Source organism: Neolamprologus multifasciatus, chromosome 7 (assembly GCF_963576455.1).
Source record: "Neolamprologus multifasciatus chromosome 7, fNeoMul1.2, whole genome shotgun sequence".
In the NCBI taxonomy this organism is placed as follows: domain Eukaryota; kingdom Metazoa; phylum Chordata; class Actinopteri; order Cichliformes; family Cichlidae; genus Neolamprologus; species Neolamprologus multifasciatus.
In genome coordinates, this window is record NC_140445.1 from 34,138,236 (window position 1) to 34,165,125 (window position 26,890).

At 39.7% G+C, this 26,890-nt stretch overlaps 1 protein-coding gene across 10 annotated transcripts in view; it reads right to left on the reverse strand.

Moving 5' to 3' along the window:
* Positions 1-26,890, reverse strand: part of LOC146514633 (putative voltage-dependent N-type calcium channel subunit alpha-1B) — a 239,835-nt gene that overhangs the window by 208,059 nt on the left and 4,886 nt on the right. For all 10 annotated transcript variants that reach the window (XM_085164861.1, XM_085164857.1, XM_085164858.1 and 7 more), the window contains exon 2: positions 20,822-20,961. In XM_085164861.1, the coding sequence (XP_085020987.1) occupies positions 20,822-20,961 (140 nt within the window). The remainder of the gene's footprint in view (positions 1-20,821; positions 20,962-26,890) is intronic.

Genomic DNA, 26,890 nt, shown 5'->3' on the forward strand with positions numbered 1-26,890 from the left:
ATGGTATGTACATGAATTTAACTCCAGTCTATTAAGCTTTAGGTGACTGAGTTAAGTCTTCAGAAGGGCTGGAGAACTATTGCTCAAGACCTCTTTGTTATAAAAGGACAAGAAAGTAAGGCTCAGGAAACAAAATATAAAGAAATGGGTTGACCAGTCCTGCCTTTATATACTAACTGTCAAAAATATTTCCTGCCACAATTTTGTCTTGTCTCAAATAGGAACTGACCCATTAGAGTTACAAAGATACTGGAAAGTTGTCAGGGTCACTATGGAAATACACATATTTCAAATATTTTAGAATATCTAATTCAGCCAATGAAGAGTGTGTGGCCTCCCAATGCAAATGTATTTGCAGTCTGTTTATTGTGTTTATAATCATCCATGGTGCTAAACCAAAAATCACACGTACCAAGAACCACCAAAGGTAGCAGGTAACACTAGCACCAAACAGGGAAATGGTTGACTGAAATTTAGGTTTCACCTATTTATATTTTCCATGCCAGCATGCTAACATGTTGTAACCACAATCAGTCATCCAGCAAGCGCAGAAACGTTTTAATGTCTTTCTAGTGGCCAGCAGGGGGCGACTACTAAAATGTCCCCCCAAAAAATGTATCATGGGACAGAAATCTGAGAAAAGTATTTTGCTTCTCACTCCATTTTGACCTCAGTAAACATTTCCCTTGGTTTATGATCCTAATCACTAGCTTCAAGTCCTATGTTCCACTTGTGTCTGTGAAGGTTCTCAGTCATCCAGGTCGTCGTAGTCTAAGGAGCTTGGAAAGAAAAGCATCTGGACTTCTTTAAGTTGCTTCTCCAGTTCTGAAGTGAAGAAGCTTCTCGGATGAGAGGTGAAACGTCTTCAAGCAACTTAAAGAAGTCCAGACGCTTTTCTTTCCAAGCTCCTTAGACTATGTTCCACTTGTCCTTGCTCCGCTCCCCCCAACCATTCGCAGCAGATGGCTGCTCCTTCCTGAGCCGCAGGTTTCTTCCTGTTAGAAGGGAAATCTTTCTTCCCACTGTCGCCAAGTGCTCGCTCATATGTGGTCATATGTTGGGGTTTCTCTGTATTGTATGCTATCTAACAACATAAAACACCTTGAGATCATTTTGTTGTGATTTGAAGCTCTTGAAATAAAGTTTAATTGAATTGTTAAAGTAAGGTCTAACTTCTATTGTAAAACAGATGGTAAAGCAGGATTTTACTCACAAGTCAGTAAATTTTCACCATGCTGTTTGACATTTTTAAAATAAAACCCACGAAGCTGCATAAATCATTTACTTCAAGCTAAACACTGAACACAACACCATCCTAGGGAGTTGCATCACACTGAGATCTATAACACCTGCGGGAGTTGTGAGTGACACAAATATAATCCTAAAATATCTATATATATAGTTTCAATTACAACTTTATGCACAAGAGCTTTGATGAAGTACATAAGAGAGGCTGCCATGCTTCTTCTGTAATGGCTGAACAAACAGCATTTGCAGTTTTAATGCCTGAAGCTGGGGTCACACACAGGTAAGCAGTTCAGAAAGCAAAGGGTCTGAAGTCCAAAATCTAATGTAGCCATAAACCAGAGAAAATGACAGAGAATTGAGGAAGAAAGGGAACCATGTGAGTAAACATACTGGGTGAGTAATTATCTAATGGGACACAAGTGTAGCAGAAATTTGTCAGGAAGCAGAAACAACCACAGGAGAAAGTAACATCAATAGGAATAAAACAAGGTGAGCCGTTTCAGAATAAAACAGAAACACAATTTTACCAATTTTTCAAGCTGAAAAGATAAAAATGACATTGTCCAGCAGGTCATGTTCAAAAATTTTGTCTGAACAGAGAGTTTAAACACACAGGAGTGCACTGAGACGTACACTGCTGCTAGTAAATGTCAAAGGAACTTTCAACCATTTCACTGAATCACAGGGCAAGCAGGGTCAACACACATCGTGGGTAAGTGCAGTAAATATTTCCTTAACAATACTAACATTTAAAGCTGAATGTTTTTATTCCGTAACATGTTCCTCGATCCTGAACCTGAGATAAAGAAGCATCTCCAGCCAATGATGGTGCACTTATGAAGAAAGCAAGATGTCTGTCAGAGGTGACAGTCACGTTAACATCCTGCAGGCTGCCAAGTCATTCATGCCCAAATGTGCTACATAATAAACGTGACATTCTCTTAAGTGCTGCTGACTGCAGGCTTGAGAATTTAAAGGTCTGCGTGTGATCCTAGCTAACCCTGCCTCCAAGGCGAAATCTGAGCCCCACCCTGCTGGAGGACACTTAAAGCTTGGCTTGGTTTTGTTGTTCGGTATAGACCTCACACTTCAATTTTTTGGGCTTGTGTAATTTATTGCTAGAGAATCACTGTCATTTAACTCTGAAAATTAAAAACAACTTTTTGGTCATAAAGTCTCCTTGTTTTCTTTCATTATGCTCTTTATACCACTCACAATCACATTCACCCATTCAGAAGACAGCTGTTGATGCCAAACTAACAGTGCTGTTCCCATTACACACACGGGACAATCTCAGTTTCACAGAGGTCCCGAGAGATTCAACTCTTGTGGGCACAAACACGCCACCGCAAGTTCCAGTGTGTTGATTTGTTGTTTATGTAGTGAGCTCACACATTAGCTTTTACTGTACCTACAAACAAAATTTGGTTGGGCTAGAGTAGTCGTAGCATCCTATGTTCTTCTGTTATGTCTGTATAATTTTTCAAATAATACATTACTCAGGATAACAAGTTCAATACTGGTGTTTGGGCACTATGTTGTTATGTTGGGAACTTTTTGACAGCCGGGTTAGTGTAATCCACAGTATGCACACTGAAATTGCTGACACCACTGTATCCAAAGATACCTCAGTGATACATTTGTTCTAAGGATCCGCTGGTTTATTGGCAGGAACACAATAAGTTATCACGATAAACACAGCACACTTTTCCCAGAACATTTTATCTCATGAATTAGTTTGTTGTGCAATTCGTTGAAGCAACTGAAACAGGCTCATTTATGTTAACACAACAGGATGCAAATGGTGGTGAAATACTGTTGCTTATGCTCTCAGCTTGCTGTCTTTAACAATCTCAGAGATTTCCCTGCTTCATTGCACAGGGATTTCTCTAAACTATCACTACATAACAGTGTCATGTTTTGGAGAAACAAATGTAGGCAGATTAACTGAGCAAAGCAAACTTTTAATTTGGTTAAGGTGAAATCCCAAAAGTACAAAATCCACAGGGAAAAACTAAAGCTATAAACAAACAGTATAAACAACACTCCAAAGGAAGGTAACAGACACTCCAATAAATGTTAATACAAGCTCTAAATATTCACAGGCACGATGAGGACTATTCAAGGGATTGAGAAATGGCTCAGGAACAGAGCACAGCTGAAACTAATCAAGACAATGATACAAGAAGTGAAATGTAATACACAAAAGACAAAGGACTATCAAAATAAAACAGGAAGAAATCAAACAATCAGACAAAGACTTGACAAGATACAGGAAAAGTGTATGCTGCAGAAGCTATAAACACTAAACTCAAAGACAAACACAACCGATTAAGGAACCTGGGGACTATATACAAGCCTTAATGTAACTACAAAATGACAAAGAGCCAGAAAGCAATAAACTAAGAACAAAAAGACTCAAAGACTATGAACAAAATAGAGATGCTTAATAGACAGTAACAGTCCAAAAACAGAATCTAGGTCACAGAAGAATCGATAAGAGAGATGCGGGATCCTAAAGACTGAACTAAGAATAATAACTGCATGGAAAACATTCAGGCAAAAAACCTAGATTGCACAACAAATAGTAATATGAGAAAATAAAACCAACTACCCATCACAGCAGCATTGTGAACAATGCTACATTTATGCTCTAAAAAGATTTTATAAGGTAATATGAAAAATTACAGTATATTTGATATAATATTATGGTTATGTTAGTAAACTGCATTATATTTACATCGTTCTGTAGCATCACTGCTGCTCTGCAGAAAAGTCTCTGTGTGATCTGGTTATTTTGTGGACATAGACCATCATCAGTTGGTAATAATGAAACTTACCAAATTATGACCAAATGCAGAGAGGAAATGAGCAGAGGAAAATGTAATTTTTTAAGTGTTGGACAACCCAGGGCTCTATAATTTAATCAGAAAATTAAGTAATGGAGTGAAACTTGCACGCTAGTTCAAGCAGCTGCAGTGTGCACATGCAACATATCTCTGGCTCTGCACGTAGCATATCAAACACGCCCTGTAATGGTTGTAGAGACACTTTATTTTAAGATTCTAGTGAATTCTTATGCAGTTTGTGTTGGCTATTTTTTGTATTTATGCAGAGGAAAACATAAAAATGAAGTAAGATATACAGAAATATGATGCAGTGAAGCCTTTAGGCATTGTCATTCTCAACTTTTCTGATCTCGCTTTTTCCCTTGTTTAGTCTCCACGCATACAAAGTATTCAAAGCATGTCATACGTGCATCAATGTGTGTTTCAGGAACTTTTCTAAGAATCATGTAGATATGTTGTTGAGGCAGACTGAAAGCCACAAAGACAGACAATGTAATCCTTAGATTAATTAGCAACTAATAAAACATTCAATTCTAAATTATTTGGTTCGCAACTTACTTGGGTTTCAAATTTTATAAGCAAAAAAAGGACAACCACCTGATTTCCTTCTGGCTCAGATTATGTGGTTACAACTCATAGCTGACAGTTTTATTTTTTCTCTGATTCTTTCATGTTTTTATTTTTGGTGAACAAATGCATGCCTAAATATGTGGGGGACTGTATTCCCACGAATACCCCTAAAATCTACACTTCTATTTAAAATGGAAAAATCCTAATGTCTCCCTCTGACATGTCACTGCAGCTTCTGTAGTCTGGCCTCAAGCTGCTTTTCTGCCATGGATAAAACACCATATCTAATATCAGGCTCTAAAATATGAGGATTTGCTACTTTTCTGCATGTTCTCTCATCTCCTTTGGGCTGTTCCTGGCAGGACTAATTCCTGAAGGAAGCAGGATCTCTGAATACACTATTATGGGAAGCTGTGATGTGCTTTTTAATCCTTATTTTTAATTTCATGCATTAAACTAAATCAAAAAATATTTTAAAAAGCAAAAGAAAACCCCCTAGGTGTATGTCTTGGAAGATTTTTTTTGGCATCCGGAGTCATTTTAGGAGGGAAAGAAAACATCCTCGTACCTGTCACTTTCACTTTTGACTAATTTGGCTGGAGCACCTGTAAAATTACCGACGTTTGCCAGACAACAACACGTTGTTTGCATTTAACTCCGGGCTGAATCGTGTGTGAAGAAGGAAACCTGCCAGTCTGCCACATCAGTGGTGAAGTCGTGCACTTCCTCTGCCTACAGGAAATGACAGGCATCACTTTCCGCCATGCTTCACTGGAACTTTGGCAGCCAAGCCAACAGACTCATGCATGCATACGTGTGAGTGTATGTGCCTGAGTGCTGGTGTGTAAAAATAGAGAGGATTTACTTTGATCATATGGGTTTTCATGTGTCTAGACATGCATGAGTGCTTGTGTGTACTTCACTCCTCATGCACATCAGTTAGAACGACAAATCTGTGATTAATTCCTGTTATGGTGTGCGTCTCTGCGCTTACCAACCCCTCACTGAGTCAAGTGATGTCATGTTTTTCTTCAAAAGCATCCATATCATGAGCTGTGCCTTTCTACTCTATGTTATGTGTTACAGCTGTAGCTGGTGGTGCAAAATGTGGTAACCTTGCCAGCCACTGACCACATGAGAGTCATTGAGATAATTGTTTGAGCTACTGCATGTGTAGCCATCTTGCTAATAGCCATTTCAGTCAGACATAAATAGGTGCGATAGCAAAGCCGTAGATGCAGGCTGGATTTTTTTTATTTATTTAAACATCTACAGTGTTTGTTATTCTGAGTCACCTTGGCTTTACTGTATTTCTCTTCTCATAAATATTTATGAACTGGGGCTTGGCTGCTGGTTATTGTGAGCTCTTATGAATTAATTTGTAAAGTGAGTCGTCCAAACATGCAAGTGTGACATCCTCATCCAGTGACCATAAACTCAGATCACCTGTAGCTGTTTGTCGGTTCTCCTGATAGTTTTTTTTTGGCCACCAAGATTAATAATTTTAAAGAAATTCCATTTAAAAAAAAATAATTTACTTTAAAATGCTATAATGTCCCACTCTTTGTTAATAATTTTTTTTAAAGAAAGAAAGAGAAACACAGACATGCAAAGTCATGAGGAGAATGGCTGCATCCATGAGACTTTTTACTTTTACTGTTGTTTTGACAACTGTGGACTCATAAGATTATTCTCACATGACGTCCACGTGCCAAAGACCACTCTTTGCATAAATTTGTCCACCTCAGCAGCTTTTCTACAAAGTGGTATTAATTAATGCCACCAACTGGTTTAAATACTGCTACCTGTGAGAAAACATATGAATAGCAAGCTACTAATTGTACAGAATAATACTGTATTTTTCAGTACTTACTGAGAGAATATAAATGTTTAAGTTAAAAAAAAAGATTGTTTTCTTCATACTGAAAGCTCACTCTGTTATGATTCTTACTTTAATTTTTTTGTTTTTATGTTTGAATTATTGTGGATGTGTTCAGATTCAGCTAACAATACTGAGTATTCAGAGTACTTCAGAGTTCACTTACGATGATTTTGGCTAAGACAAATTTTATACTTTCTCAACACCAGGACTGAGACTCCTGTAGGGATCACATGCCCACAATTGTGTGGCGCAAAGAGTGGGAGACCTGTGACAAAACCTTGAGAGATAAACATAGGAACACTGAAAAACAGCCTAATGGTATACTAACCACTGACACTATTAAGTTGTAAAGCATAAATTCAATACAGAAGAAACACAAAATTAACAGTAGAAAGCTGTTGTTTCATGCAGGAAAATTAAGTCTGCATGACTGTAGTGTGATTCAGCAATGACGTTTCTTAATGCGCATCTGCATTTAAATGGCACTTTTACAAAGTGCCTCTCATTCCCCCTTCACACCCATTCACACATCAGTGCCAGCGAGCTACATGCAAGATGCAAGCCTACCCACTGGGAACTATTTGGAGTTTAGAGGCGTTGTAGTAGTTTACGCTTGTAGAGAGGAGGAGGAGGAGGAGGAGGAGGAGGAGGAGGAGGTGGGGATCACACTACCTATCTTGTGCTTTGCAGACTGACTTTAGCTCAGGGGGAAACTTAGACAATAATCTGCTGATTGTTTGGGTGGATTTAAAGTTGGAAACAAACATAACAATATGGTCTGTTTGGTAGATATGAATGACATTGATTGAGAAAAGAATAACCAAATCAGCCTGGTGTTGCAGTTGACAACAGCTAGAATTACAACCAAACCAATCATAGCTTATTCATGAGGTAGACAATCTTCATGTGCCCGAAAATAGCAACAGAGAAATTGCAGAAAGAGTGTGGATGAGATGAAAGTAGATACTTCTTCACATACAGACATATATACTGTTTATATTTAATTTATAATTTTAACAACAATTTCACATAATCTATTGCACAATATGAGCAGTTTGTAAAATACTGCAGGAAAGCCTTTTTAAGTAGTTTGCTCTTTTTTGATGGTTGTCTTTCCTTTAACTGACCATATAATCTTTTTATTGACTCATCCTGGTGCATTGGAATAATAGTCTGAATTTCTGGGACTGAGTCATTGATTGCACAAAACAAGCAATTTAAAGACACTGACCTATGAGATTTAGAGTTAAAATCCAACAAATATGAAAAAGTTCCCATCTGACGCCCTTGGATTCTGCTGATTTTTCTTTTACTTTAGTGAAGGCATCCAAAATGTACCTTTATACAATGAAAAATTCATTTTTCAATGTTATAGACCTACACAAAGGTGAATCAAAACTTTGCACTATTTTTCCAGCAGTTTTGAGCAATTATACCTTAGCAAGAGCAGAAGACAAAAACACATGACATTTTCGGGGTCAAAGAGCACATTTAAGCCCTTTGCAAACTGCAGCCAAAATAATTTTGCACCCACTCCAAGTGTCACTATCTTGCCTACAACAAAACTTGAGCATTAGTGTCATGGGACATAATTCCAGAAGCACAGCTGCACCCTTTGATACCCATGAAGCAAAAAGCAGTCTTCTCATAATTCCCTGGAGAAAAACAAAATGTACTTTTTAAGGTTAAAAGGGTCACTGTGTGGGATATGTGGTTATTATAGCATCTGAAAGGTCTCCTTTTTACCTACGTTTTGATACCAGATTTAGCTTCTCTTCAAGATTCCTTCTGTGCCAAAATAATTTTCCAACACAGTCATATTTGAAAAATTTGAGATTCCATTTTCTGGGGGAAAAAAAAAAAACTAAAATCAAGCTGCAATCTGAAAAGAGCTGCAATCTGAAATTTCACACAGCTATCTCCTGTACCTATAAGGTCTCAGAAATGCTGGAAGTAAAAGTATTTTTTGGGCCTGTAAGACAGAAAACATTCATAGCATGAAGATAAAATGTTGTATGCACTCACTGTTTTCTCGTGAAATGACCCTGGCTATTTTCCCTACTTTACTGACAATATATAGACTGCGTGATCAAGGGGTGGATCGAATAAATACACACAGTGTAATCAATAATGAAAGCATTATTAGTTTCAGCTCCATTTCACTTTGTATTCCTGACCACATCCATGTGAACGTGAGTGGGAAGAGGAAAAAGCCGGCAGCGTTCCCTCCCGCTGCTCGGAAGCTCTTATGTGGCCACCAACAGACAGTGCAGGGCTGGAAACAGCCTGCTACAACATGGCATCAACAGCACTCAGCCAGCCCCTGAGAACATGCAGTGTTCAGCAGAGCACTCACTGAAGAGATCACTAACTGGCTAGAAGGCACTAAAAGAACAGACCAGCCACCACACACTATATACACGAAAACCAGTTCAAGCTCACAGCTGCCAGGTCCCTGACCACATCTGTCAGTCTGATTATATTGACATAAGGGTCCATAAAAGCAGGGAAAAAATCCAAAGTGGGAGCACGCTAATAATTGAGTCTGTAAACAATTTACTGTGTCCACTGTACATGGACGCCAATATGCTTTGAGCTAAACGCTAACTCAGACATGTTTTTTGTCACAGCCAAAATCACAACACTCCCGTTCCGAAATGTGAATATTAACATCATATTAACATCGTCATCCTGAAGAAGGACCAAATAGACAGATGGTTTGAGAAAGGAGTGAAGGAGACCACCTGGGAACCAGCTGTAACGCAGTCCAAAAATCCCTTCCAAAGTGTTTCAAACATGAAGCCCCACTCGCGCCTTGACTCATGTGACTTGTTCCAGTAGAACATGTTAAACACATACTTGGATAAGCAAAGAAAAACAAGCTTTACAATCATGCATCATGAGCAATACAACACAATGCTTGTTTTTAAAAAGCAGCATGTTCATGGACAAGGCCTGGTAACACTGGGATGGTGTTTACTTAATATTAAATGATGTCATGGTGGCACATGCATCCTTCACAGGCTATAGTTTATAACTTCCACCATCAAAGATTTACTATAAGGTTAAAGGAAAATGTGAATACTTGATTATGTGTCGAATTAACATTTTGACCTGAGGATTGGGCTAGATGAAAAATCAGGTAATAATAATAATAATAATAATAATATACCCTTATTATACAGTAGCCATCAGCAGTTTCTACCTACTGGTGACAAAAGCTAATTACTAAATTCAAACATAAAGCCAGACACGCCCAAAACTAAAGAAAAGTTAACCCAACATTGCGAGGAAAAACATTTTTAAAATGTACAAGAAGACCGAAATATGACACTATTAAAATAACATTTAAAAAAGATGAAATGATATTACATAAAAGCAGGCTCAGAAAGATGTGCTTTAACAAGTGATTTGAAGGACGCCACCGAGTTTGGAGGCAGTATTTCTTCAGGCAGGTCTCTGCGAAGTTGAGGGGCCCAGATGGTAAAAACAGGGTCACCTTTAGATTGAAGCCTTGACTTCAGGGCTGCACCTGAGGTTATAAGGAAGCAAACTAACTCTCATGCAGTCAACATTTCTGCTGTATAGCTTGGTGGCCACACCCAGACGTGCTGGGTTTTCAAAGTTATGAATAAATGAATGAATGAATGAATGAATACGAACATGTTTCAGGTGACATGAGATATGAGAAGCCAAATCAGACAAACACTATTTAACCCTGGACTTAACCTGAGCCCACAACTGCAAGTAAAACACAGCAGATGTATGAAAAACAAGCACAAAGACACAAAACAGTCCATACAAAGCGCATGTGTAACTTCAACAAGTCCATGACTGAAAGACCTACAAGATCAGACAGCAGCACTTTGGCTGCTGTTCAAAGGTAACATTTATTCATGCTGTTGGTTGCGGGGCATAAGCTAAAGTGACCTGTCTTCTGTAGTCTCTGCTGCTATACTTTGAAGCCTCCCATTGTGTTAGCCCATTGCCTGAGAAGCACATGAAAGGATATCGCAACTTTGAAGTCGACACAAGCTCCGACTCTCGCCCCAACCACTTACTGCTGGGGGCGTGAGTGTGGGGGGGTGGGGGCGGGGGCACCCGTGAATCAAACATTCAGATAAATAAATGAAAACAACTGGTCTGGCATTGTCTCTCTGGACATCACAGTGGGATTATTGTTCTCAGAGCTTAGGCCGTGGTTGCCATAGTGTCCACACAGGCACTAAAAGGCCATGGGAGGCTTTAGTCAATAACAGTGACTGGTTATCAAAAAGGGCGTGCCCCCAGTTTGGACAAAGGACAGAGATCTAAACGCAAAGCATTCCAGGTCTGCTGGATTACCCAGGAGCCAAGGCCTTTAATTTCAGCTACCTGTTTATGTTATTCCATATTTACTATGTGTTTCTCCTTTGTGTGGATTTTTTTGGTTTATGTTTTAATTTGTGAACCTTACATCTGAGTATTTGTATGGCCTTGCTGCAAATTAACTCTGTCATCGCTTCATAAATTCTAAATGTAAAAGAAGCCACAACCACCAATCCAATGACTGCAGAATTCCTGTGCACAACACATAGTTTTGTAAGTCCTCTAACACAAATGTTTAGTTGTGTTAACTTCACAAATTAGTTTCTTCTACATAAATCTGCTCTATTTCTTACTTTATTACTTAGTTATCTATAGTGCCTATCTACCTAATACTTTACAAGTATGTATTTCATTAATAAAAAGGTGCACACATCTCTATCTATTCAAGCAGGGGCAGTACATAAACATATATACAGTGGGTTGTTTCTTTAATTTATTGTCTTAGTTTGTCAAACTAGGGAAAGATTTCGAATGCCATCACACACAACGTCTTTTCTGCAAACTAACATCTGTAAATATGCAAAGTGGACTTTGTTTTACTGGCAAACATGCAAACCGCTATCGTGAGTTTGCTCAAAAGCTTTTCTGCTGTTTTCCCTCAAATATTTGCTTATTCAACTTTTACAGTGTAGCCATCTTCATGAATATGAAATAACAGATGTAACACTAACACACTGGATCCTACGCTTATCTCACAGTCTTCTCACAGCCTCACAACCATAATCTACTTCTCCTACAACTTTCCGTAGTTTTACAGGAGCTGGCCCATTGGTGTAGCGAGGATAATGGAAGGTTGTGATAAATGCGTGCATGTTTGTTTTATTTAAATTACAGCCTTTGATTTTATTTTAATTTATGTTTTCTAGTAACAATTACTAATAGATTGAAAGTAGCAGGCTGTACTGTATCAGAAGGGTTGATTTTTAGTGTTGACTGCAAAATATTTCCTTTCCATCTATTTTCCTTCACTTATCCAAGTCCTTCCCAGCTGTCATAGGATAATAGGCACAGTACATGCTGGACAGGTCTCCAATCTATCACAGGCTTCACGCTCCACACGCACACCTGTGTTCAGTTTTGTCAGGGACCTATGCAGGCACAGGGAGAACATGCACAATCCACACCAAATGTACTATTCAACAAAAGAAATGCAAAATTAGGCATTAATTTTATAGACCCAGTACTGTAATATATGTGCATACAGCATGTTAAATGTGAGGTAGGGCCTCCTCTGGGCGTGACACAAGCTGCCACCCGTCTCTGCATCAGCAGCACAAGTGTCCGAATCCGTTGTTGAGGAATTGCTCTCCGTTCCTGGATGAGTGCCCTGCAGTTGTGCAGCGTCACTGATGTAGCTGCCTCTGATCAAGGCATTGTTCTGCCAGTACAGTCCCAGGGTGGAGCAGCTCATCTCCACCAAAAACAATCAGCTGTTGTGGACATGCAGCACTGGACATGCATGCCAGCATCCAGTATGTCAACGGCCTGTGATTTATGTTTGTACAAAAGTATTCCTGTGAAAGATATGATGACATCATACATGACTCAACTATGTCATTTTAGTCCTAGCAGCTTGGTCACCTGAGGGTTAAATTTCATTGATATAATATGAGATTAAGAATGAATGCGGTGAAGATTTTATCTGTGTTTTTTATAGTTTTCACTTCATAATGGCAAACAGTCCAGAAAAGAAAGTGTTTTTCTAAGCAGAGCAGGCTTCCCAACCTTTGTCTTTATGTCACGGACGCTGCTGTGCTCAGCATGTGAGTGTCCGTGTCTGGCTCCTCATCAGGGCTCCGTGTTCCTGAGCAAGCCAGCTCAGTGTTATATTGATTAAGCCTGTGGCAACACAGGCAGATTTATTCTCTTATTAGGAGCTCCTAATGCCTGATCAGGACAGATTAAAGGTCTGCCACTGCCTTCAGCTACACTATCATTTAGACCCTCTCATTAGGATTGGATGGCTGTATCAACATAATTAGCCTGAGGACGAAGCACTGGAACTGTACAACTGGCAGACAACAAACACTGATTCCCAGCAAAGTGGAAAAGTGGGAAAATAAGCTATTGACTTATTGATGACATAAGATGATTAACAGAGCATGACTGAAAATATTTTAATTCCAGGGAAAACAGAATTACTTATTCTCCATATCCTGCAGTACAGCCACAGCCACAATCCTGTGAGGAATACATCCTACATTAGACTTCAGCCAAGAAGATCAATAGAAACTACAACCAGTCACTTTTGACTGATTGCCTGGCATTTTTAATATACATGTTTTTATCAATCATTTATGCAGCTGCCACTAACATCCAACTGAAGGAGCATTACGTTTGTATTTGATTGATTTTTCTTTTTTTAAAACTCTTGCTACACAAACTGCTTTCATTTTATTATCGTTTCATCACCGAAATACTCTGCAAAAATACATTTCAGTGGATGTAAATGCAACACGTTTAAATCAGGGATATTAAACCCACCCAGTTTAAGGTAATATATGCACTTACAAATTCACAATACATTTTTTTTTCTTAGTAGCTAGATTTGATTTGATTTGACATTAGTATTTTGATTTGTTTGAGGTTTGGATTTATTTTACATACTCTTACATGTTTTCATAAGTTTTTCAGTTTTCTGATAATTTACTGGACAAATATTCAAAAAGCATAGGTCTCACCATGTGGGAGAGACGTATTAAAGGTTTCCTTTTTCCTAGATTTTGATATTAGCTTCATCTTCCAGCCGCATGTCAGAATAATTTTCTAATGGCTTGGTTACACTATAGTAAAAGTAGGATGGTAACCTCTGTACAGCTGGAAATAATTTGCTGTCAGACACCAACTGCAAGTAATTGTGGTGACCAACTGGTCACCAAGAGGTTGAACATGTGACACCTTCAACCTCATGGCACCTGCTTTTAATCAGAAAACGACCGCACGTCGCCTGGTGGGAGGCAGTCTGCTTCCAAACAATCAGTCTATCTACCGTCACACTCAGGGCATTTTCACATGTATAGTTCATTTGCTCTTGTCTCAATCGCTTGATGACTTTGTAAACTTGTAGCTTTTTCTCATGGTTTGGTTTCCTTTCACACTGGAAAAAACTGAATACCATGCATCATTATATACCATGTGACAATGTTTAATCTGCTTACTGGTTAGATGTGCCTGCAGCGGGAACAACAAAAGCAAACACAGGAAGAAGATGTGTTCTGGCCTAGTGGATAACATGGAGAATTTACACCTTTCCTACTATAAACAAACTGTTCTGGAGTTCATTTGAATCTAGACCAAGGAGCATAACTATTAAGCCTGCGCCTAGAAGCGTAAGCCATCTGCAATTTATCTCTTTGCTAAAGGAGATTTGAATCAACTGATTGTATTCCCATATGTCCCGCAGAAACCACATTTATGGAGGACTTCCTGTTTCAAACATGAGGTTCTGGCGCGATTGTGTATGTGAGAAGTTAATGTGAAATTCTGTGTACGTAGAACAGGTAACTGACTTTTTTATCATTGTCTTGGCAGACCAAAGTTGCTGCGAGTGGTCAAAGACCTGGTCCCTGTTTTGAAGCAACCATATTAAAAGGCACAAAGATCACAAATTCATTGCACAAAATAGTGCTATTTTAGTCAGGTGGGAGGCACCTGACTGTGGATGACCTTGTAGTTATGTGGAAAAGTAAGAAGTTCAATAGTTTCTTTTGTTTTTTTGTTTGTTTGTTTGTTTTTTAAATCAAAATAGAAGTTGGAGACTTGTTAAAGTTATGTGAAAGTAACAAAAAGAAAAAAAATTATGCACAGTATCAGTTCACATAGGTCTCAAACTAAAGTTAAGCTACAAACTGATAACCTGATGATCAGATCACATGATCTCAAGCAAGCCTACATCAGATGATGGCTCAGCTGACCTAATCAGTGTCAGGTGTCTTGTCACTGAGCCCCCCTCTGCGTCTTGCGGCTTTTCATTTGAATCTGACTGAAATAAAGTTGATTGATTTTACTTGAAAAAAACCACACAAGTAGTTAATATTAACACTTATCTTAATAAAGTGATATAATATAAGCCCATACAAAAATGTAGAACAGGATTTTTGTTTTTTTAGTTGATTAACAGGGAATTTTTATGAGTGTATTATTATGATCACTAATTCTTCCCTATATTGACAACACAGAGTGAAGCAGAGGCTTTTTAACACCCAGGTGAGCAGTAAAATCCCCTTAATCCTCTTAAATTAATCTAAGAGGGGTGAATGTCTGAGGACATGTGGTTAGCCTTCTATCATTTGCCATTAGGATCATTCATCTGATTCCTCCTCCTATGACCCAGTGATCCATCCAGAGGTGATCTGATTGATTTCAGATTGATGTGGGCTCAGTTCAAACACGTTCATCCCGCCCCACCCCCGCCTCAACCCAACCCCGGTCCCACAGGGGCGTGTCGAGCAGAAAACAAACAGCGTGTCACACACAAGCTCGCACACACACACACAGAAACCCCCGATTACATCGAAGCACATTATCTACTGAGGTTGCTTGGCAACCAAATGGAGAAACACACATCACAACATAATGGCTAATTTGTATCCAGCTGTGTCAGCAACGGGTAGACAAACCTGAAGAGCCATTTCTCTAGCTTTAGTTTCTGGAGCACAGAAAAGCCCTTCAAATAAAAAGCTGGTTTTGATACACTGTAAACAAAAAGCTATTGATTGAAATCAGTACATAAAATTTAAAATGCAAAAAAAACATACTTCTTTATGGCTTATTAAGCATAAAGACCAAAACACAATGCAAAAAAGTGTGATCACCACTGCCATTTTCAGATGCAGATAGTTAAGGATCCCATCAACTGTCTCTGAAGTTAAAGCTAGTGTCCCAGAACATTGTAATGTTTTACAGTCAACCATGGCTAACATGCAGTACTTTTCAACAGTCTTGAGCAATCACTCATTTCCCTATACTATTTAGAATTTAAAAAACAAACAAACAAACAAAAACATACATAAGGACACATAAGATCAGTCTGAGGACAGGTTATAACCACCTGACCTATCTTACACTGTAGGTTGGAAATTATGTTTCCCAGATGACCAGACAGTTCTTCGGCGTCAATCATAACAGGTTTGCAAATGTCAATAATTAATAAATAGCAATGAAAGTAACTTTAAACTACACCGCAGGATACCTTTAAAAACACATGTTGTGCTCGGAGTCTGAGAGACTCTGATTATTAAATATTGTGGCCAATGACATTGAGACCTGCTAAAAAACAGAAGAAGACGTCAGTCGACATGCCTCTGTATGCTCTGATCTTCTAACAGAAACTCTTTGCCTCAACAAGTACAGCAGGGAGAGAATAAATGTGATCATAGATTCTAACTATTTTCCTGATTCTATGCCAAGTGAAGGCAAAAGAAGGTCTGAAATGTGCTCTTTATGGCATGACACGACTGAAAAAGAATAACTGTTCTGAGATGCATGAACCAAATCTGTCATTTGAGCCTCCCTTACCTGCATTGATTCCAGCTGTTGTATTTTTATCGTCACTGTCAACACTTACAGCCCTGTTCTGGTTTCCATTTAAAATCCAGCTCAATTTATTCCCTTTATTGACATTTTGAAAAAGCCATTAGCTATCAGCGGAGTCCAATCAAAAGCTCATAGAGTACAAATGCCGGACATTATCTCTCTGGGCATGCATTTATTAAAGCAAAACAGGCATTTATCAGCGCGTTTCTAATATTGTATGACTACTGGTTGGGGACATTGTATTGATACTCTAACCTGACAAAAATCAAATATTTGTTCCCTCCTGGGAGTCACTAGTAACCCAGTCAACATGGATCAATATCATATTTGAAAAACTGCAATTTCTCCAATGGTCACATGAAGCTGGTTCCAAAAGTGAGTCATTCCCCACAGTTTCCATATTAAAATGTCCAACTTGTTTACAACATTCACAACTCATTTCCACCTTCATGACAAACGTGTGTATTCAGTTTTTCCATAAATCTGCCTTTTAAATTGCATTTTGTCTTAAATGTATGCATTTGAGAGCATTTTCGTTGTCTTTACCTGGCAAAAAAAGGCTTGTTGTGTGATTTGTACTTAAAAGCCCATCAAAGAAATCTGTGCTCCTATTTTCATAGTTCACCTTCTTATATTTTATCTGTACATTACTGACATCTGAGTCTTTCCAGGTTTGCAATCCATGACCCTAAAACTCCACTGTAACTCCACTAACACAGTCAGTTCTGGCTTACAATGGCGACAATGCAAAAAAACTGATGGGCACTTTACAGAATAATGGGTGAAGTCACAGTGGCTACATCCATCTTTCATATGCATTCCAATATCAACATTGATGGGGTTTTCCAAGCACTGGGTAACATGTTTGTTAGGCTATGATTTCATGTTGAGTTGAGGACACAAGTGCAGATGCATAGAGGCAGGTACAGGTGAACTTAAAGTGAGCTGTTCATTACCAGACCAGTCGTTGAAACAAAAGTCTCAAGGGGAACACTGGAAACAAGGAGCAATCTACACTGGGGAATACAGGCTAATGAAGTATGGAAACAGGTCCAAATGTGGGAGTGGGAACACACCTGAAACTCAGCTTAAAACAAGACTGGGGAAAGTAAAACAGTACACTAAACACATGGGACAAGGACTACCAGGAAAACAGGAAACCAAACTGAAGGAGACTTGACACAACGGGGGCAGAACAGAATTAATGCACTAAGCAAAAAGATACATGAATATAAACTCAAGGAAACCCAAGAATAACAGATTTATATACATTTACCAAAAAAAACAACCTCTAAATCACTGGGTAACAGAGCCAGGACCATAACAATGTTATCTCAGAGGACTCCAGTGTTTGGATAAATATGTGTGTCCTTATGGTAGAAATACACTTCTTACTGCATTACCAAATCCCCTAATGAAAGATTGTGTCCTACTCGCTTTTAGGTGGAATAATTACAGCAAAATGTTAAACTTTTTAAAATGTGTTTCATAAAAACACTAAATGTTCTGGCACTGAGTGGCTCTAACCACAGGGCACACGATTGTTTACATTGTGCCAGTTTGTGGGTTTTTATTGTGCTCCATAAACAGGAAGTTGGTTAGGACATTAATTCAAGTCGATCTATTCTGCTCATTTCCAGCTCCAAAACACATTTTACTCATGAACTCTGTTTGAGCAGCTTTGCATTATTCACACTCAGTGATGGGAATAAGCGTTACAAGTAACGGCGTTACTTTTTTTCAGTAACGAGTAATCAAAGTAATTACTATTCCTATCGTTACAACGCCGTTACTGTTACTAACAAGAAAATGCGGTGCAGTCATGTTACTATTTTTCAACAAACAGACAGTTGAAGCTGTCTTCAGCTTACAGTATCTTATACCAGTTGCACGAAGTAGCTGCAAGTAATCAGTGCGCTACAGCTTTGAGCAGCTGCTCGCGCTCCCGCAAGCAGCAATCATTTTCTTGCAGACGATCACTTTCTAACACAACACCTGGAGCTAAGTGGGCAAAACAATCGCATGAGTGCTGCTGTTTGACTGAGGAAGAAATATAGTAGTCGTGGTAAGCCAATCACACGACCACTTCAAGATGACAAAGCAACAAGGTGATATAGTTTTTTAAATTGTGTTGATAGGCCACGTAAAACCAGAGTCAAGATAAACAATATATGCGTGTTTTTTTGTCGCGTTTACTAAGGACAGCTAGCAAGCACTCTCTGCTTATGAGCAAAAAACAACAACAAAAAAAACAAAACCCTGCCCTTTCGTGTTGGTGGAGAAATGCACCATGTCGACCAGTCAAAAAATGATATGGCAACATGACATTTGGTTGTTTAAGAAGAGGGGGAAGTTTTAGGAGTGATGATGAGAGAGAGAGAGAGAGAGAGAGAGAGAGAGAGAGAGAGAGAAGAGAGAGAGCAAGTTTTGAGATGTGAGAGATTTATGAAGTTTAGAGATTTATGAAGTTTAGAGTGTTTGGAGTGTGTAGTTAATGTGTTGTCTTGTGTAGTCAGTGTGTAGTGTTGCAATAGTTTTGTGTTGTGTGTCAGAACAATGAGGCGACTGCTGTCTCCAGGTAAAAAAAAAAAAACAGGAGTGACACACCTGCTGCTGTCAGACCTGCAGGTATCAGGCTGTGATGTTCTCCTTTATAAGGGACAGAAATTATTTTTTTGGATTGGCACAAATAATTTGTGGCATCTTATTAAATGCAGAACAGCTGGTTGTTCTGTAAATAGTTTGAAATTGTTATTTTAAAAAAATGTAAAAGGTAAATGGCTGCAAATAACTTTGTTGTTTGCAAAACTTGTACATAGGATTTTTAAATTGACAATTTATATTTGCATTTAAAGTTATGAAGTATGATTCAGTAAACATGTTTGTGGTTGTTACAGTAAAAAAAATATTTTTTACTCGGATTTTATGTTTTCTGTCTGATTTTAGATCAGTTGTGTTAATACAGTATGTCAAAATGAAAACATAACTAAATTCAGACACATGAGGTTGTGCTGAAAAGAATGATAGAAAAACAAGGCAAAGTGAATAGTTTTTAAAGATGAAATGTAGAGGGAAATCAAAAGTAGTTAAAAATGGCCAATTATACCCTGGACCCCAGAGGGTTAAACATTTTTTTTAAAGTAACACAATAGTTACTTTTCCTAGTAATTAATTACTTTTAGAATATTGTAACTCAGTTACTAACTCAGTTACTTTTCTGAAGAAGTGACTAGTAACTATAATTAATTACTTTTTCAAAGTAACTTGCACAACACTGATCACACTAATCTGCCTTATTATAACAATGCCCCCCCCCAAGAAACACTCACAAAAATCCCCAAAAATACATAAATACTGTATACTTTACTTTATATATACTGTATAAGACAGACTCTTTGTCCCAAAGACAACATTTCACCCTTAAAGACAAGCTTTGACATATTAAAGGTGGCTTCCATGTGTAAGCAGCTCAGAAGGACTTTATGATTCATGTCTTTTGAAGAAATAGAGGTAATGACTGTGACATGTAAACCTGAAGACTAAACTCTTGTATCTGACCACAGTAAAAACAACACCAACTTAGAAACGTATTAATATCCTTACACCCTTTTCCTGTATTACACTGTAAGGACTTCTTACATCATCAAAAGGGAGTACTGTACTGCCCTAAGCTTTGAAATCCTGGCAGTAACTACTCAGTACTATTGGCTTGACCGTGTTCCCTGTCACTGACTCTTCATGGCTCCCCTCTGATGATAAGAAACACAGGCTATTACATCCCGCAAAGGCCTAGAGCCTCAATGGCTTCCCTGCCGAGAAGCCACCAAGAGCTGCTCAAAAGAGGAAGAAAAGCTTTCAACAATAAAAGCATGTGTCACAGAGCTCACTGCGCCCCACTTAGCTAACAACTTCCAGTGCAGACATGCAATTAAATCTGAAACTTAGATAAAATGCGAAACATGCAGAATATTGAATATTGTACAGCTTAAGGCGGTATGTCAGCCCCACAGTCTGGCTTACACTATATATCTTAATGTCACCTAAAATCACACATCAAAAGAAGGCAACCTCAAATTGTTAGAAACAAAGATGGAAGCCGCTCTGCGAGGACATGGCGTCCGTATGGTGTTGCCCAGGAACAGTGTTGAACTCAAGGACAGAGGCTAAAACACTAAAGCACTCCTTTCACTCCTTTCACAGGCTCGGGTTACTCGTTGAATAACAGACATCCTTGTGGGCACATGATCTAACTGGAAGGAGGTGATTCCACTACACTCCCTCTCAGGGTGCTCACAGATATGCACAAAAGAAACCACTCTTACTGCAATGTTTCCATCTCCAGCTGACACCCAGCGGGCGAGGGACTCACCCCGTGAGGACGACCACGAAGTCCATTACATTCCAGCCATTGCGGAGGTAGGAGCCTTTGTGAAATGCGAAGCCCAGGGCGATGATCTTAATGGCGGCCTCAAAACAGAATATTCCAATAAAGTAGGGCTCTGTGTCGTCCTGCAGAAAGACAGAGAGAATCAGAGAGGGGATGAGACCAGCAGAAGAATATCTTTTTGTTGGAGGTAGGAGAGTGTTTACTGAAGCATTAAGTCGAAGAGCAGGGGTGAATAGAAGAGAGGGAAAAAACTTCTTTCACTTTTTATGCCGGCATGAGCAGAAATGCAGGAATTGAAGCTCTCTTTTGGATGAAAAGACAGTAAATACTGGGAAAACAAATATCCACAAATGCAGGATGATCGTATGGGGGTATTGTAAATTAATGGCGCCCCAGGCGTGCACATTTAATGCATTCAAACAAAAATGGAGCTTCAACTGAATGCAGACAACTACGTGTGCAAACAAAAAATTAAACAAGCTGTGTGTTCTGTTAAAATGTCACATTAAATATCATCAGTGCTGCGTGACTCCAAAAAAGGGCAACCTCTGCTGAGGCCATGCAACAGGGCACTTTAAATGGAATAGAGGGCCTTTCTGTCTCACCAGTGAGGTAACAAAACCAAAACTAGAGGTCAGGTAGAGTATCTGGCTCTAAGAAATGGCCACTTAGGCTGACCAGAGAGGCATTTGAGGTACTTAGCCTGATAGGCAGCAACAACAAAGGCACTTGGCCATTTCTTGTATGACATAAGAGAAAAATAGGGAAGGGAAATCTTGCTGCGATTATGTTGGTAGATGGGCAGAAAGAGGAAAAGGTGAGGTGGGGACTGACCAGAAGGTCACTTAAAGTACTTAAAGTGTAGCATTTGAGGTTCCTAATAAAGAATCAGATCCAACTGAAAGGAGTCTGAGCGCTTTATTTGCCCTTATTGTGTAAAATACAAGAAAGTAAAATTCTTTGTCTCTACTCTTATTGTGATGAACATTTACAAAAAGAAATATCCTGATATGTTAACTAAGACTTACAACCAGCTATTGAAGCAACAACCACATCAGAAAGGTGTTTACTGAGATCACGGATCATGAAATGAGCAGCTGAGCCACTTTTCCATAGATATCTACAGAACTGCCCCCTGCTAACCATGAGAAAAAATTCAGGTATAAGACCTCAGATTAAAGACTTTTAAGTTACATGAGTCTTTTATAGACAGTCGTTGAAGGTTAGTTGGGCACAAGCATAGCATTAGAAACTTCCAGGGAAGAACTTGACCCAACCAGAAAAGAGCTTGGACTGTTCAAATGTCCTGCTCATGTGTCATGGGAAAATATAAGCAACCAACCAGGTTTTTAAGGTGTCAGCCAGAAGTGCCAAAAACTGGAGCATTTGGACAGTCAAACTGGTGCTTAGAGCAACAACAGGAGCGCAAAAATGAAGCATCGCACTGGCAGGCAGGACCAATTACAATAATTGGAGATAGCAAGGCCAAAAGTCAGTTGGACCAACAAATAGGGCCAGTGGTCAGAACACATTGGAGCAAATGGAAAGGCATTTAAGAGGCCACGTGGCGTGACCGCCCATTCTTATTTCCTGGTGTCAAATGCTGCCATTCTGTCACAGCTGCTGGAATCTCACAGACACGAGGTCATGACATGCTGGTTATAACCATAGTCCCACTGGTTTCACATCCAGCTGGTCAATTATACATGTTTGTAAATAGCAGCTTAATGTCACACGTAAATGCACTTCATTTTTCAGCATGCTTCATTAATGCTGTGTATTATTAACCTAAACTAGGGGTGTCAAACATAAGGCCAGCTTGCTAGAAGTGCTGAAAGATTTCTTTCTTTCATACGGCAGCATGTCAATGTCATGTGAAAAAACGAGAGGTAATGTTGACATTGGACTTCCTTTTTCTCATAAGATATCTCAGGGATTAAATGCTACAACACCGTGAACTGTTAAACTCCTTTAGATGAACAGAAAGGGCCGTTTCACTGGTCCGGCCCTCTTAAGATGAAAGCAGGCAGTATAAGTCACAACACTATGGCTTTTTCCTAAACCTCACCACACAGTTTAGCCTTCTACTTTCACAAAATAAGTGTAAGTACAAAGTAAAGGAAAAGGAAATGAATCAGCAAGTGAAAACAAAGCAAATCAAACTGGGAAGCACAAAGTTCCCAAACAGGACACACACTGAGCACTGAACTTTAGGAGACGGCTATTATCTCCTGGCATCTAACGCTGCTGTTGCAGAATGGCTGTAAGGGACGCCTGGGATGAGAACGTGCTCCGACACGGGCCAAATGTTTGCACTCACATGGCAACACGTATGACTGGGCAGTTTATTTGAGCACTGCACTACTCTCGAACCATGTCAAACAAGCAGCTCTGGGTCACAGCGGAATAATTTGCACTACGTGGTTGAGCTAACCCTGGGCTGTGCTGCAAGTAAAGGAGCTAGCTCTGGCCTGTGTGGCAGGACACTCTTTGCCTTTGCCTCCCCATTAATATCTCAGAGAGCCTGAAGCGACGCACAGGGCACGAGCAGAGGATATCTCACGCCTACACTTCGCCTTCTCTCCCCCCTCCATTTTTTGTATCTCTCTCTCTCTTGCTCCCAGCATGCTACAAGCTGACAGACAGTGCCCCAACCCCCAGCCTCACCCAGCCTCCAACATAAATAATCACATAAAAGCAGTGTGACAGGCCCGTGCACTATAAGAAGGGTGACCTTTTCTATACCCCCTGAGTGAGTACAGGGAGCACATGATATAGATACAGTGGGGCAAAAAAGTATTTAGTCAGCCACCGATTGTGCAAGTTCCCCCACTTAAAATGATGACAGAGGTCAGTAATTTGCACCAGAGGTACACTTCAACTGTGAGAGACAGAATGTGAAAAAAAAATCCATGAATTCACATGGTAGGATTTGTAAAGAATTTATTCGTAAATCAGGGTGGAAAATAAGTATTGGGTCAATAACAAAAATACAACTCAATACTTGTACTAACAGAGGTCAAACGTTTACTATAGGTCTTTACCAGGTTTGCACACACAGTAGCTGGTATTTTGGCCCATTCCTCCATGCAGATCTTCTCAAGAGCAGTGATGTTTTGGGGCTGTCGCCGAGCAACACGGACTTTCAACTCCCGCCACAGATTTTCTATGGGTTGAGGTCTGAGACTGCTAGGCCACTCCAGGAGGAAAGGTAGGAGAGGATAGAGAGGAAAAAGAACTTTGTTCAAATGCTTCTTACGGAGCCACTCCTTTGTTGCCCGGGCGGTGTGTTTTGGATCATTGTCATGTTGGAAGACCCAGCCTCGTTTCATCTTCAAAGTTCTCACTGATGGAAGGAGGTTTTGGCTCAAAATCTCACGATACTTGGCCCCATTCATTCTGTCCTTAACACGGATCAGTCGTCCTGTCCCCTTGGCAGAAAAACAGCCCCATAGCATGATGTTTCCACCCCCATGCTTCACAGTAGGTATGGTGTTCTTGGGATGCAACTCAGTATTCTTCTTCCTCCAAACACGACGAGTTGAGTTTATACCAAAAAGTTCTACTTTGGTTTCATCTGACCACATGACATTCTCCCAATCCTCTGCTGTATCATCCATGTGCTCTCTGGCAAACTTCAGACGGGCCTGACATGCACTGGCTTCAGCAGCGGAACACGTCTGGCACTGCGGGATTTGATTCCCTGCCGTTGTAGTGTGTTACTGATGGTGACCTTTGTTACTTTGGTCCCAGCTCTCTGCAGGTCATTCACCAGGTCCCCCCGTGTGGTTCTGGGATCTTTGCTCACCGTTCTCATGATCATTTTGACCCCACGGGATGAGATCTTGCGTGGAGCCCCAGATCGAGGGAGATTATCAGTGGTCTTGTATGTCTTCCATTTTCTGATGATTGCTCCCACAGTTGATTTTTTCACACCAAGCTGCTTGCCTATTGTAGATTCACTCTTCCCAGTCTGGTGCAAGTCTACAATTCTTTTCCTGGTGTCCTTCGAAAGCTCTTTGGTCTTGGCCATGGCGGAGTTTGGAGTCTGACTGGTTGAGGCTGTGGACAGGTGTCTTTTATACAGATGATGAGGTCAAACAGGTGCCATTCATACAGGTAACGAGTGGGGGACAGAAAAGCTTCTTACAGAAGACGTTACAGGTCTGTGAGAGCCAGGGATTTTCCTTGTTTGAGGTGACCAAATACTTATTTTCCACCCTGATTTACGAATAAATTCTTTACAAATCCTACCATGTGAATTCATGGATTTTTTTTTCACATTCTGTCTCTCACAGTTGAAGTGTACCTCTGGTGCAAATTACTGACCTCTGTCATCATTTTAAGTGGGGGAACTTGCACAATCGGTGGCTGACTAAATACTTTTTTGCCCACTGTATGTTGGATGAGAGTTACTGAGGTGGTGTTTTTTTTTTTATAAATGAAGAACAAATTAGTGATTTCTAGGCTATTAATTATAATAATTCCAGTGCCCTATAAAAGGACAATAATCATACATAAAGAAATTGAAATCTTTACATACATAGCGGGAGGAATTTTGGGAATCATAAAGAAAAGCCTTCTGAAAACAGCTAAAGAATCCTCTGCGGATCATGGCATTAAAGCCCTGCAATGGTGTACTCTCACTGAATAATTTCTATCATCACTTCCACTTACAGCATGCCTGCTGGTCTATTGACAGAGCTTCATAAACAACAACAAAAGAAAAACCTGATCCCTTGTTCTAATTAAAAGGCATCTTGTTGCATTACATCCTCGAGGTGGAGGAGGCAGCGAGAGGATGCTTGTTTTCCTTCTTTTGTAACCACTCTAATCACTTCCTCGTGCGCGTCTTCGCTGCTGAATTAGCATCACGACCATCAACAGCAGCAAGGTGGATGAATATGTGAGGAATTCTTTGACTTTTTCCACATCAAGCTGTTGCTCTTCGTAGCGCTCTTTGCCTTGCTATTTTAAGGCTAAATTCCCTCGGCCACAGCACCCTCAAACTCAAGAGGAACAAAGTGCTGGAGCATGCAGCTATGCATGCACAATTTCTGTCCCCGGCATATATCACACTTGACCTCGCTGTGCAGCAGTCTCTTTTGTTTCTCGTGTCTCTTTTGACTGGTCAGCATTGCGACGTGACTGTCAGAGTTCAAATGCTGGTTTAAATTGCATATGTGAGAATGGCAGCAGGAGTTGTGATAGGATGAGGAAGAAGAAAAGAAGAAAAAGGGTGGAAAAACAACCAATCACAGCTAAACCACCAAATGAACAAAAGTAATTAAACAAGTGCAGATCAATATTTGGTAAGATGCTAATTAACTAGTTGCTTACTCTTATTGATAGCTTATTGTGCAGGATCATTTATTAGACCATAATGAAGAGCTTTGTTTTAATCAATAACCACCTGATAACCATTTTGATGTTCAGTAGGATATATTATTTCAGCATTTTTCTGCCTTTCCTTCCGGGATGCTCACTTTAGGGTTCATCACAGCAGGCCGTTTGCCTCCTCTGTCACACACAACACTCCGCATGTCCTCCTTCACTACATATGTGACCCTCATCTGTGGTCTTTTTCTTTTCCTCTTGCCTGGCAGCTCCATCTTCCACACCCTTTGATTTCCACTCTCCCTCATGTGCACATCCAAACCATCTTAGCTTTGCCCCTCATCCTTCTCCAAACTGCTCAGCCCGAGCTGTCCCTCTGATGTATTTGTTTCTAATCCAATCCCTCTTGCTCTGTCTTTCAACAAGGACTAACTGTTGCATTTTGAAAACATTGGTTATCGCTGTTTTCTGATACAGCTCAGTTTCCATAAACCTGCACTGCTCCCCCTAAGGCTACAGGGAACTGCTGAGTTTCTCACTCGTGACTTAATTTCTCTTTTTTTCCACCATGATTGCAGAACTATCTCACTGTGGGTGTTACTTTCCTCAATTTAACATATTGCCACTTTTAGTGAATTTTTTCTTTCACTGAATCTGACTGGAAACTGTGCCTCTCAATAAGAAGAGGAGCTGCTTTTTTTTTTTTTTTTTTTT